The 14,692-nt window shown below is 43.9% G+C and overlaps 1 protein-coding gene across 2 annotated transcripts in view; it reads left to right on the top strand.

Moving 5' to 3' along the window:
* LOC137553164 (protein FAM240B-like) overlaps positions 1 to 14,692 on the top strand; it is a 98,922-nt gene that overhangs the window by 70,348 nt on the left and 13,882 nt on the right. For both annotated transcript variants that reach the window (XM_068271436.1, XM_068271435.1), the window contains one exon: positions 1,730 to 1,883. In XM_068271436.1, coding sequence (XP_068127537.1) covers positions 1,744 to 1,883 — 140 coding nt within the window. In that variant the 5' untranslated portion in view covers positions 1,730 to 1,743. The remainder of the gene's footprint in view (positions 1 to 1,729; positions 1,884 to 14,692) is intronic.

Here is a 14,692-nt window from a genome sequence, read left to right as displayed (position 1 = left end):
TTATTGATTTTGGCTTCCTAGAGAGATCTTAGAATCTACTGGCTACTTATTAAGAACTAGCAGCTTGTATGCATGCATTCAAAACACATATGCCAGTCCAATGCCTGTCATTTGCTGCACCAGGGAGAAAAGCACTATAAAGATATTATTGTTATTGTTGTTATAATCTGTGAATTGAATCACATATCTGTGATGTTATCTAAACAGATAGAATAGATAGAGTGATAAGTATTCAGACCTGACATGCAGATCCCAGATATTTGAGTTCGATCACAGACATGTAAGAAAAGCTTGTGCATTCAGGGTTGGCAGAAGTTATGCAGGGCATTGCAGAGAGCAGGAGAAGCATGAGGATGCTGTCAGACCAGCAAGCTGGACTGTAGCAGGATGTAAAGTACATTTACAGACTACTGGTAAAGGGGAAGTGCACATAAGCAACAACTAGCCAGTGGGTTTTCAGATATCCTGATGATGGCAGAATCAGTAATGCAGCATTATTGCATGACTTACCCGTATTTCGCGCCGTATAAGACGCTCCAGAATATAAGACGCACCCAAATTTAGAGGGCAAAAACCAGGAAAAAAATACTAAACCTGGTGCGTCCATGTTCCAGGAGCGTCTTGTACATGTTGTGTGCTCCTGTGTACCTCATGTCTCTTCCTGTGTGCCCCATCTGTCCTGCTGTATGCCAAATGTGTTTTTCTATGTGTCCAGTGTGCCCCTTCTCCCCATGAGTACCTGTCTGCCTGTCTCCCCCATGTGTACACTGTCTGCCTGTCTCCCTCTGTGTCCTGTTTCCCCCATGTGTCCTGACTGCCCCTTCTCCCCATATGTCCTCCTGTGTCCGTCTCCCCATGTGTCCTGTCTCCCATATGTGTCCTGTGTGTCCCTTCTCCCCATGTGCACCTTGTCTACCTGTCTCCCACATGTGTCCTGACTGCCCCTTCTCCCCATGTGTCCTTCTTGGTCAGTCTCCCCATGTGTCCTCCTGGGTCAGTCTCCCGATGTGTCCTCCTGGGTCAGTCTCCCCATGTGTCCTCCTGTGCACCTCTCCCCATGTGTCCTCCTGTGTCAGTCTCCCCATGTGTCCTCCTGTGTCAGTCTCCCCATGTGTCCTCCTGGGTCAGTCTCCCCATGTGTCCTCCTGGGTCAGTCTCCCCACGTGTCCTCCTGTGCACCTCTCCCCATGTGTCCTCCTGTGTCAGTCTCCCCATATGTCCTTCTGTGTCAGTCTCCCCATGTGTCCTCCTGTGTCAGTCTCCCCATGTGTCCTCCTGTGTCAGTCTCCCCATGTGTCCTCCTGTGTCCCTCTCCCCATGTGTCCTCCTGTGTCCAGATGCACACATGGAGGGAGCAGGATGAAATTAGAGGGGGACACCTTAAGCACGCAGGGGAGCCAGCCACAGCGAGCGCACACACAGGCAGGGAATCCCCAATGGCGGCGGGTTGGCGGTTCATATCGGCGGGCGTTCGCAAGTTGGGGATTCCTTGCCTTTGCTGTATAAGACGCAGGGACTTTTTCTCCCTATTTTTGGGGGAGAAAAAGTGCGTCTTATACGGCGGAAAATACGGTATTAAAAGCAATTTGGAGTTAATCTTCCATATTTATGTTGTAAGTACACTTATCATTTATACAGAACCTAAGGATAAGCAATAGATAAATGATATGTTCTAAAATTAAATGATGTGTCCTTATTTATATTAATAGTTTGTGATTTCTCTTTTTAGCTTTTCACATCATTATGAACAACCAGTACATACGTGTAGAAATCTTTGCTTTGGAAACATGTGAACTTAAAAATGCTTGGGAAGAGAGAATTCAAAAACAAAATGAAGCACGCCAACTAGAAGCAGCGAGACAGCAAAAGAGTGCCTTAAAGAGGTAAGATTATGGAGCTTGTGGTATAACAAGGGGATGGGGTACTTTAACGTGGATGTGTAATATAAAAGTGTTACACTAGCTGGTAGTTGGCAAGGTAAAAGAAAGAAGGTGATCTGATAACTAAGGCGATTTGAGGTGATAACTTGCTCATTTTGATTCATCGTGCAGGCCGGATGCAACAGCAAGGCGCAGAAGGAGAGCAATTGGCTAAATTGCATTGAATGGGGAAAAGTGCATGGTGTGCATGTTTCTCTATCTGTTGCACTGTCTCAGCTGCAGACAACCCTGACTTATTTCATAAATACCTTGCCGTTTAACAGTGTGATGCCTTGCAAAAATGTTTTTTTAAAGTGCATAAGCATGCATGAGCAATATGTTTGGAAGGGACCAGACTTGTTAAATCATAGTCATTTTGCCGTAATGCAAAATCACATGTGAAAACACAGGTAATGCTTTACTTGTACTAGCAATGGTTCTGCTTGGTTTGTGGCAGCATGGTGGGGAAATGGATAACACTCTCGCCATGCAGAGCTTGGTCCCTGGTTCAAAACCCAGCCAGGGCACAGGGCCTTGCTTTCCTGGCGCCCTAGGCCATAGCCTTTGTGGCCTTGCCTGAAATCCGGTCATAACTTTCCCCTTTTTATTTTCAGCCCAACCCCCCTGCACACCACCACTTTTAGGGTTTCTGACAAATTAATTTTGAGATATGAGGCTGGCTAAAGATAAGGCTGGGACCTAAAAGGCTTGAGTGATGGGACAAGCTGAGGCCCGTTTTCAGTAGTGGTGTGCTTCATTTTGTTACCACAACATTTAGCTATTATACAGTTAATACACTGATGGAAAAAAATGTTTATTAGGTATAACAGTTAAATTTGGCATAGAATAAAAGGTATTTGATTGCAAAATGGAGGCGTGGTGATTGGATCGGCGGTTGTATGGACTGCTTTAATTGATCAACAAAGAGGAAGTGTAGATCCTTTAATCCTCATATCCAACAACACTCCAAGTCCTATGACTTCCATCTGTGCAACATTTCGAAAGCATGTTTCTTCATCTTTAACATCAACATCTTTAACATCTTGGTGTATGCCCTCCTTATCTCTTTTTATAATGCAATAATGCAACAACCTCTATATCTCTGACACCCTAATATTATATGGCTAACATAGCTAGAGATTTTCTGTTCACTGGATTTTCTTGTTCATCCTTATTGAACATGGTTAGATGGTCCTTTACAACCTTCCTCATAAAGTACATCCGAAGTGGGAGGCATAGTTTGTCTGCCATATTTATTTCCTTTTAAACAATATCAGTGCCTGGCAGTCTTGCTGGCTTAAGCAGTGTCTGAGTTCCACACCAGGAACAAACATGCAGCTAATCCATTCTGTAGTGTTAAGCTGAAATTTGCATAATTTTGGGTTTCCGTAATTATGGACGTGGATTCGGCGCGGATTCATAATTTCATATTTGCCATACAAACCGTATTTTGGAATTCCGTAAGCGTACTTTCTATTGTGTAATTACATGTTCCACTGCAAATTCACGTTGATGCGCAATTTCGTGTTTTCTATAGAAACAAAGTTATTTTAATTATGATATCGCTTTCAATGTATCAGGAGGCTCTACCTACAGCTACTTCTAAGGCAGGTTCTCTTTGTCAAGGTGCACTTAGCGGTCATGCATACTAAGACATTTGGTTTTGGGCCTTGCAATATCTGATAATGCAAAGGTCCCTGCACATGCTATTGCTTTAAATGTATCAGGAGGCTCTGGACTGGAACACAATTTCGAGAACAGATGAATTTCTGTGTTAAACATGACATTCAGATTTGCTTCCATTATGGAAACGATTGTAATTACGAAAACGGATTGGAATTACGAAAAATTTACGTAGACACAAAATTTCGCGTAATACCGCAAAATTGGGAATTTCCGTTTAATTCCAGTCAGTCTTCAGTTAGAAACATCTGATCTGCAAGCTTTTTAGGGTCTATGACTAAAAGGATAGAGGCAGAGAATCAGCAGGGCAGCCAGACAATTTTCATTGTTTACAAGTTGAGATGGCCCGAACGGTTCATCCGACGGGTAGTTCACATGGATTTCAGCTGTCTGCGTCCACGGCGGGTAGCGAACACTTAGCATGTTCGACCCACCCCCTATATCTCATCATTGGGATAAACTTTGACCCTCTACACCACAATCAACAGACACATGGCAGCCAATCGGGCTGTACTCCCTCCTGGACCCCTGCCACCCTATAAAAACACAGCAGCTTTCTCACTCTCTGTCTGTTGCTGTAGTGAGAGGAAGGGAGAGACATTGCTGGAGAGATAGGGAAATCGTTAGTTAGGCTCTTGTTAGCTTGCTCCTCGCTGAAATTTCAGCAAGGCTTGGTGTACAGAGGGGCCAGAGTAGAATAAAAACGTTTAAAAACCGTCTAAAAGAGGGGGATGTTCAGGTGGACTTACCTCCCTCAAAAATATAAAACTCAATTGAGTCACAATATATCAATACAAATTTTTTTACGAACTCCACTTAGTGCAACGCGTTTTGCAGGAGCGGTCCTGCCTCATCAGGCAAACAGGAACATAACTCAATGGGTCTAAATGCAGAATTGAGCGCCTCACTTCTGCATTTAGGCGCGTTGCACTAAGTGGAGTTCAATAAAAATGTTTGTATTGATATATTCTGCCTCAATTGAGTTTTATATTTTTGAGGGAGGTAAGTCCACCTGAACATCCCCTCTTTTAGACGGTTTTTAAACGTTTTTATTCTACTCTGGCGCCTCTGTACACCAAGCCTTGCTGAAATCTTGATTCCACCCTCGGTGGAGGGGTGCTACCCAGTTTCCTATCTACAGAGAGCGACATCTTAAAAACCTGAGTGGGGTCAGGTTCTAATACTCCCCACCTGCAATTGAAGTGGTTGCCTATGGGTAACCCATGTTTGTGAGTATATTTAAATATTTTGCTTTTAACCACAACCAACTTAAAGGGAACCTTAACTGAACGGGGGGTAAAGAGTTTCACTTACCTGGGGCTATTACCAGCCCCCTGCAGCAGTCCTGTGCCCTCGGAGCCACTCTGGAATCCTCCGGTCCCCCGCTGTCACTTAGTTTTGTTTTTGACGACTCACCAGTCGGCCAGCCGCCATGCATATTATTGGACGCATTCTCTACTGCAATTAGCGCTGTTGCGGACCGCAACGCGTACAAAAATACGCGTTGCCGCATTCTGCACGCGTAGATATGTGGCAACGCGTATCTTTGTACGCGTTGCAGTCCACAACAGCGCTAATTGCAGTAGGGAATGCGTCGAATAATACGCATGGTGGCCGGCCGACTAGTGAGTCGTCAAAAATGAAACTATGTGACAGTGGGGGCCCGGAGGATTCCAGAGCGGCTCCGAGGGCACAGGACTGCTACAGGGGGCTGGTAATAGCCCCAGGTAAGTGAAACTCTTTACCCCCGTTCAGTTAAGGTTCTCTTTAACACTACTACACCATATTGGGCTCTCGATTTCTCTTTGTTCTTCCTCGCTGAAATTTGTTTCTGAAAGCACCCGAAAAAAGCTCTTTTGAGGGCTAATATTGTTCTTATGTGTTTTTGTGTGTGTGTGTGTGTGTGTGTGTGTGTGTGTGTGTATGACACTGACACTGCATAGATACAGCCCAGTCTGTCGCACTCGCAGCTGGCCCTTGCTGTACTGTGCCAGGCCCAGCACACTGTATTACCACCAGTGCATATCTTTCCACTGTATTTGTGTGATTTAACTTACTATACCATAGCTCTCTTTGTGGGTGACACTGCATAGATACAGCCCACAGTCTCAGCTGGCCCTTGCTGTACTGTGTCAGGCCCAGCACACTGTATTATAGTAAAAGAAGGTCCGCACTGATGTCTCCACTCCAATGTAATTTATTCATGACATGTCCAGTTCAGGTAAAACACTTAGACTAACATGTTTCGGACTCCAAGTCCTTAATCATCACTATGATTAAGGACTTGGAGTCCGAAACATGTTAGTCTAAGTGTTTTACCTGAACTGGACATGTCCTGAATAAATTACATTGGAGTGGAGACATCAGTGCGGACCTTCTTTTACTATTGTTGCTCATTGGGTTTGGCCACTCGTGTTCCTGCACTGTCCCACCCAGTACGGTGTAGCGGTACTTCTGTCTACCTTTCTACACTGTATTATACCAGTGCATAACTTTCCACTGTATTTGTGTGATATAGCTTGCTATACCATAGCTCTCTTTGTGGGTGACACTGCATAGATACAGTCCACAGTCTTAGCTGGCCCTTGCTGTACCGTGCCAGGCCCAGCCCACTGTATTATACAAGTGCATATATTTTATATGCACTTTTATATTATACCAGTGCATATACCAGCATGGCCATCACTACACAAACACCTGTTTGCGGTACGTTAAATAGTGAGTTTGGTCTGTCAGTGTGAAGTAGTACACTACTTACACTACCTGTTCCATGTATACACATGCAAGATGTTTTAAAGCACTTTATGCCTCCAATTTAGGAATGCAATGTGATTTCTGCCCTTGAGGGATTATAACCCTACTCTGCGTCAAATATGTAATTTTCCCAGGGACTTTCGGTGTGTATCCCACTCCGGCATGCCCCCCTCCAGGTGTTAGACCCCTTGAAAAAAGTTTTCCATCACTTTGTGGCTAGAAACAGTGTTTGTAGGTTTTAAAATTTGCCTGCCCATTGAAGTCTAAGGCGGTTCACCGGTTCGCGCGAACCCCCCCCCCAAAAAGTAAATAAATATATCAGCCTCCATGATCTTCTGACTTCAGGTGTACTTTAACCATTTTGGCCACGCGGACATGAGCTTCATGTCCATAGCGTCAGCGGCTAGAGCCGCAGGGACGCACTAGTCACGTCCCTGCAGTTTGGGTGGTCTGCGGGCGATCCTGCGGGCAAATGCCGCTAGCAGAGGGTGTAACACCTCTGTAATGCTTGAACTGTAAAGAACTCTTACAGACACCAATCAAGTTCTTTTGATAAATATGTGTATTAAATAGTAAGACTAAAGTTCAGTAACAAAGCACATGAATAAACTTCTTTTTCAGTAAAGACAAATTCCTCTCTATCTAACTAAATGTTGCTGGAAGTGCTCACCTTACTGAGCACTTCTCTGCACTATACAGTCTCAGTCTATGCTAAAGTTCATCTAAGTGCTCTATTTTAGATATATCTTGAAGTGGTAAGATCAAAGCAGATGTATTCATTTTTCTTCACTTTAACTCAAAAGACAACTCCCATCACTCCATCCTTTCTGGAATAAAGTATCTGGTTTCCTGTAGTCGATCAAAAATTGTAATCCCCAACAAGACAGTATCAAACCAAAAGAACTCCATGTAAACAATTGTTTCTATTAATTCTCTCAGAGATTCACATGGCCTGATGTCAGCCGTTTAATGTATTTACTTTTCAGATAGACGATCTTTGAATTTCTTTATAACTTTCTGTGCTGGCTGATAGAGATGTCACGAACCTCCAATTTTCGGTGTTCGCGAACTTTCGCGGAAGATTCAGTTCGCGCGAACTTTCGCGAACCGCAATAAACTTCAATGGAAAGGTGAACTTAAAAATTTTGAAACATTTCTGCTGACTAGAAAAATTATAGAAAAGATGTTTCAAGGGATGTAATACCTGGAGGAAGACATGGTTGAGTGAAATACACATCAAAAGTCTCAGAAAAAAATCTGGATTTAATACAAAGCAGTGTTTTAAGGTCAGAAATCTCATTGAATGTTCAATTGCAGGCCTACACTGCTTTATGACATCAGGAATCCCTCTCTCCCTCACTCCCTCCTCCCGGAGGGAGGAGGGTCTCATCTTCCAGGGAATTGTAGTATTTCAAAAGCCAGCTTACATACCGTGGCTGGGAGTAGAACCCAGGCTGGGCATTGAACCCAGGTCTCAGTGTGTGGTAGGTAACTCACTTAACCACAATACCACCAACAACACTACATGCTGAAGCCAGCCTAGCATGTACCATTATGATCAATCCAAGAGAAAAATTAGCTTGCTTAAGGATTTGTAGCATGTCAAAAGCCAACTCACATTGGCTGGGAATAGAACCCAGGTCTGAGTGTGTGGTAGGTAACTCACGTAACCCCTATACCACCAACAACACTACATGCTGAAGCCAGCCTAGCATGTGCCATTATGATCAATCCAAGAGAAAAATTAGCTTTCTTAAGGATTTGTAGCATGTCAAAAGCCAACTCACATTGGCTGGGAATTGAACCCAGGTCTGAGTGTGTGGTAGGTAACTCACTTAACCACTATACAACCAACAACACTACATGCTGAAGCCAGCCTAGCATGTACCATTATGATCAATCCAAGATTGTAGCATGTCAAAAGCCAACTCACATTGACTGGGAATCGAACCCAGGCCTACCACTCTGTAGGCAGCTATCCTAACCATTATACCACCAACACATTACACTACAATGCTACATGCTGAAGCCAGCCTAGCATGTACCATTGTGATACACCAAAGAGAAAAATGATCTCTCTCTCTCTCTCTCTAGGACTTGATGCCATTGAAGTGAATTTTCAGCTTAAAACCATCAACGGATACCGGCAGAATTTCACAGGCAATTTCAGAATTCCACCAGATTGAAAAAGCAATTCCGCTCCGACCAAACGGAATGGAATGACCAATTTCCGCCTAAAATTGCGGAAAATACAATTCCACGGAAAGCGGTGACCATCCCTACTAGAGAGAGAGAGAGATAGAGAGAGAGAGAGAGAGAGAGAGAGATGAATCTACCTGGCTATCTGGGGTTCTCTTCGGACAACTGTTGAACACAAAAGACCAGGCCATGCCTGGGTGGGCTTGAACCACCAATTTGCAGTTAACAGCCAAACGCACTAACCAATTGTGCCACACAGACTGTGTACCACAAAGACTGTGCATGCAGTTGCTGTTGAATGATTTATGGGGATGTATGTGTGTCTTTTGGAGGAAGGAAGTAAGTCTGCTCCAAGAAGTTTCAGCATGTAGTGTTGGTGGTATAATGGTTAGGATAGCAGCCTACAGAGCGGTAGGCCTGGGTTCTATTCCCAGCCAATGTGAGTTGGCTTTTGACATGCAACAAATCCTTAAGCAAGCTAATTTTTCTCTTGGATTGATCATAATGGTACATGCTAGGCTGGCTTCAGCATATAGTGTTGTTGGTGGTAGAGTGGTTAAGTGAGTTACCTACTACACACTGAGACCTGGGTTCAATTCCCAGCCAATGTGAGTTGGCTTTTGACCTGCTACAAATCCTTAAGCAAGCTAATTTTTCTCTTTGATTGATCATAATGGTACATGCTAGGCTGGCTTTAGCATGTAGTGTTGTTGGTGGTATAGTGGTTAAGTGAGTTACCTAGCACACACTGAGACCTGGGTTCAATTCCCAGCCAATGTGAGTTGGCTTTTGACATGCTACAAATCCTTAAGAAAGCTAATTTCTCTCTTGGATTGATCATAATGGTACATGCTAGGCTGGCTTCAGCATGCAGTGTTGTTGGTGGTATAGTGGTTAAGTGAGTTACCTACCACACACTGAGACCTGGGTTCAATTCCCAGCCCAGCCTGGGTTCAATCCCCAGCCACGGTATGTAAGCTGGCTTTTGAAATACTACAATTCCCTGGAAGATGAGACCCTCCGGGAGGAGGGAGTGGAGGGAGTGAGGGAGGGTAATATAAGGAATAACAATCAGCTAGGAACAAGCCTACAAGAGTCTAATTAAACTCTCCCTAGCAGAGTCTGTCAGCAACTGTCCCTTAACTAATTACTGTAGGCAGACGAGTGAGTAAAACGACAGGAGAACCTTGCCTTTTATAAGGCGGGGGGGGGGGGGGCTCCAAGAGTGAGTGACAATGTGCCTGCTGACTGTGATGTAGAGGGTCAAAGTTCTGCTCAATGGAACATTATGGGGCGAATCGAACTTCCGCAAAAGTTCGCCTTCGCCGGCGAGCGCGAACCACCTAAAGTTCGCCTGGAACCGTTCGCGGGCGAACCGTTCGGGACATCTCTACTGGCTGATCCCTCTATAGATTCAATCAATTGTTGACAACGTAAACTACAGTTTATAGTTCCAGCAGAATGAGTGTAGGTAGGCCTCATATACACATATTTACATTTTTTCCAGCTTCTGTACTCAGAGGGACATACAAACTCTCGGCTTAAATTAGGGACAGTTCATACACAATTTGTCAGACATATTTCACCGGTCTTCTTGTGTAAATCTGCTATTGTTTCCTTCAGTGACAGGTTTACATTTTGCTGTATTTTCCATTCTCATATATACTGTATTGCTGTATACAGTCCTTCATCTCTTTATTCTCTTATTTGCTGAATTGCTGTACACAGTCCTTCATCTCTCCATTCTCATATATGCAGTATTGCTGTACACAGTCCATCATCTCTCCATTCTCATATATACTGTATTGCTGTACAGAGTCCATCATCTCACCATTCTCATATATGCAGTATTGCTGTACACAGTCCATCATCTCTCCATTCTCATATTTGCTGTATTGCTGTACACAGTCCATCATCTCTCCATTCTCGTATTTGCTGTATTGCTGTACACAGTCCATCATCTCTCCATTGCTGTACACATTCCATCATCTCTCCATTCTCATGTATAATGTATTGCTGTACACAGTCCATCATCTCTTCAGCTTTGCTATCTTTCTCTCCCTGACTCTTTCTCCAGGCTCCTGTCAGCTCTATCTTTGTGTGATCTCCAATATTCTCTCTCCTTTCCTTACTGCTTTACTTTTCTTTCTACCTGTTTATCTCTTTTCCTGTCAGCTGACACTAGTTCCATCTTCTCTCAACCTCTCACACAGTGCCTTATATCTCACAGCTTCAGCATCTTCACAGCCATCCAAAAACTGCAACACCACAGCTCTAGCCACCTCAGAAAGGTTTTTTCAACTGCCACTCCGCACTGAGCATGCTCAAAAACAAGCAGAGTCATCCACAGGCTCTCTGTATCCTCCCTCTGGGGGCGGGTTCTCTTCCCCTCACAGCTCTGGTTCCACCTCTTCTGCAGCTGGTGACCATTTTGGATACTGGCGGCCCACTCTCTGCCAGCACCAATTTCCAGGATGCAGCTTCTGGCCAGGCACAATTGCCTGTGTGTGTCTGAGCAGTGACACACACACAGGCTACAAGGGGATTGGCTGCAGGGGACAAAAGTCCCCTGTGCCAATCCTTACATGTCCGCCGAGAATAAACACTGATTTTGTTCAAAAACAGTGTTTATTTTGTAAATGGAGCCGCCGCGCTATCTCCCGCCGTGATTTCTGATGGTTTCCAATGCCTGATCGTTGAATTTATGAATGGGAACAATGTTCCCATTCATGAAACTCCCCGCTGTCACTATGATTGGAGGCTTCCGATGGAAGCATACATCACTTCCCCTAGTTACAATGTAATAACACATTGTAATAACACATTATATCCTATTTATCATACATTGTACGCTAATAGGATTTTTGCTCAGCAGGGACATCTTGTGGCCAAATAGTAAAATACACCTACTGACTTTGGGGAATAAACATAATTTATTATCTATGTCAAGAGGGCATATAATTAATAAATAATGGGCTAAAAATTAGTGATGGATGTAAAACTGAAAAAATGCACCTTTTTTTTCCAAATAAAATATTGCCACCACACATTATACTAGGGATATAATTTTAACGTTGCAATAACCAGGACAAATGGCCAAATACGATGTGTGGATTTTAATTATGGAAGCATGAATAATTTTACAGCTGTAATGGCTGAAAACTGAAAAAAATAATTTTTATTCAATTTTTTTCTTATTATTCCCATTATAATGCATTTAGAATAAAATAATTCTTAACATAATGTACCACCCAAAGAAAGCCTTAATTGTTGGCGGAAAAAGCAAGGTATAGATCATTTTGTTATGACAAGTACTGATAAAGTTATTGGGGAATGAAAGGGAGAAGCACTGACAGGTGAAAATTCCTCTCGTCCTTAAAGGGACTCCGAGCAGTGCAGAAACTATGGAAAGATGCATATCATTTTAAAGCTCTCTTTCTCCTCTTTCCAATGATATATAAACTGCACGCCTACGCCTTTTAGTTTTCACTATTTTCGCGATTGAAATTGCCGCGGCCGTGATTTCAATCGCGAAAATAGAGAAAACTAAAAGGCGTAGGGTGACGATTTAGGTGTCACCAGAAAGAGGAGAAAGAGAGCTTTAAAATGATATCCATCTTTCCATAATTACATTGTATTACACAGGGCGACTTTTTCCTAAAGTCAGCAGCTCCATTCTGCTGAATGGAGCTGCTGACACTGGGGAAAGTGTCGTCCTGTGTAATACAAGTAACTATGGAAAGATGGATATAATTTTAAAGCTCTCTCTCTCTCCTCTTTCTGGCGACACCTAAATCGTCGCCCTACGCCTTTTAGTTTTCTCTATTTCCGCGATTGAAATCGCGGCCGTGGCAATTTCAATTGCAAAAATAGTGAAAACTAAAAGGCGTAGGGCTGTGGTTTATATATCATTGGAAAGAGGAGAAAGAGAGCTTTAAAATGATATGCATCTTTCCATAGTTTTTGCACTGCTCGGAGTCCCTTTAAAGAGACACTTAAGCCAGAAAAAAAATGAGTTTTACTCACCTGGGGCTTCTACCAGCCCCCTGCAGCAGTCCTGTGCCCTCGCAGCCACTCACTATTCCTCTGGTCCCCTGCTGGCAACTAGTTTCGTTTTTGCCGACAGGCCCATCAGGACCGGCCACGCGTAGCTTTTTCCGCATTCCCGACTGTAATTAGCGCTGTTGCGGACCGCAACGCGTTGCCGCATTACGCACGCATAGATATGCGGCAACGCGTATTTTTGTACGCGTTGCGGCCTGCAATAGCGCTAATTACAGTCGGGAATGCGGAAAAAGCTACGCATGGCCAGTCCTGACGGGCCTGTCGGCAAAAACAAAACTAGCTGGCAGCGGGGGACCAGAGGACTAGTGAGTGGCTGCGAGGGCACAGGACTGCTGCAGGGGGCTGGTAGAAGCCCCAGGTGAGTAAAACTCATTTTCTTTTTCTGGCTTAAGGTTCACTATAAGGTGAAAAATACCCGCGGGCTGAAATGGTTAAAGTGAAACTGAGCTGTGAAAAAATTAAATAGTTAGATACTTACCTAAGAAGGGGAAAGCCCTTGGATAGTTCAGTGGCTTCCCACATCTTCCTTGACCCCACTGCCGCTGGCTGGGGCGCTCTGACAGTTTTCAGCCGTGCCCCTCTCCGTGAATGAGTGTGGCTCTACTGCACCAGCGCGATTAAAGTCATGCTTTCCCCATAAAATGGAGCTGTGCTTGAACAGGTGCAGTATAGCTACGTTCATACAAAGTGGATAGCACAACCGGGCAGTGTCATAGCTAGGGATTTCAGCACCCTGAGACATAGACAGTTTTTTGTCGTTCCCCCCACCCCGGACAAAGTCAGAATGTTGTCTGGGTGGAGTCAAATGTACAAATGCTGTATATGTATAGCAATATGTGACCCCCATTCAGATAGCCTGATATGCCCCCCTTTAAATAGCCAAATGTGTCCCCCTTTTGATAGCCAGATGTGTCCCCTATAGATAGCCAGATGTGCCCCCTTTCTCTATTTAGATAGGCAGATGTGCCCCACTATAGATAGCCAGATGTGCCTCCCATAAATACCCAGATGTCCACCCCTTTAGATAGCCAGACGTGCCCCACTATTTCTGCTGCTGTTAATGCTTCGGCACTCCTCTGCAGAGGGAGGGAAAGAAGCAAGGACACTTCCAGCAGCCAATGAGCTGCCTCTCATGCACCTGGGGGTGCAGCAACTGTGCTGAGTGCCCTCAAAGTGCTGCGCCTGGGAACAAATGCCCCTCCTTGCCCACCCGTAGTTACGCCTCTGCAACCAGCAGAAGACACAACCCACAAGCTCTTATGAAATATTGATAGAGGATCTGTGTGCAGTGATGATCGGGTTGATTAGGAAACGGGATGCCTCTAACACCCCCCCCCCCCCAAAAAAAAAAAAAAAATTCACTGACACATCTTCCTCTCTACCCCCTAAACATTTACTAACATCAAAAGACCTAGAGTAAGTAGCAAATAACCAATTACTTGTGTCCCCCCTTCTCTGTAAGCATGATGGGACAGGATCCTCTTTTCCCTCATGTCATGTGTTTGTAATCATCTGCTACCTAATATGTTGTTTTGTTTTGTTTGGGGTTTTTTTTTACAAAGGATAATGACAATAAAATAATATTGGAATCTCTTAGATCATGTCAGCTTGTAATCCCTTCTAAACATTCTAAATCCCTTCTAAACATTCTAAATGTATGCATTCCTCTGTGTTATTAATAAAGGGCTTACACGTTTCATACCTAAATGGCTGGAAATTGGTTCACGTTTGCTATTCCAAGATTTGCTCATTTTATAGGCAGGTTGATGAGAGCTCTCTTGCATACAGTCAATTAACCTCTGATCACTATCATAACCATTCTCCGCTACTATAAGCACTATAAATTGACAAAGTAGCTTTGTAAGGCTTACTGAGAAAAACATGAAAGTGCTAAGCAGTCAACAACTGCAAGGGCATTGGTATGTAAAAGGGTCAAAATGTGCTTATATATTATACTAATGAGAGAGTCTTCAGATTATTCATCAAAGTCAAAAGCAACGTATGCGTTCTATAAAATGCGTTGTGACCCTTTTGCTCTGGTAATAATACCCTAGTTGGTACACTCTCATTCC

Source organism: Hyperolius riggenbachi, chromosome 1, assembly GCF_040937935.1.
Source record: "Hyperolius riggenbachi isolate aHypRig1 chromosome 1, aHypRig1.pri, whole genome shotgun sequence".
NCBI lineage: Eukaryota > Metazoa > Chordata > Amphibia > Anura > Hyperoliidae > Hyperolius > Hyperolius riggenbachi.
This window is presented reverse-complemented; position numbering and strand designations above follow the sequence as displayed.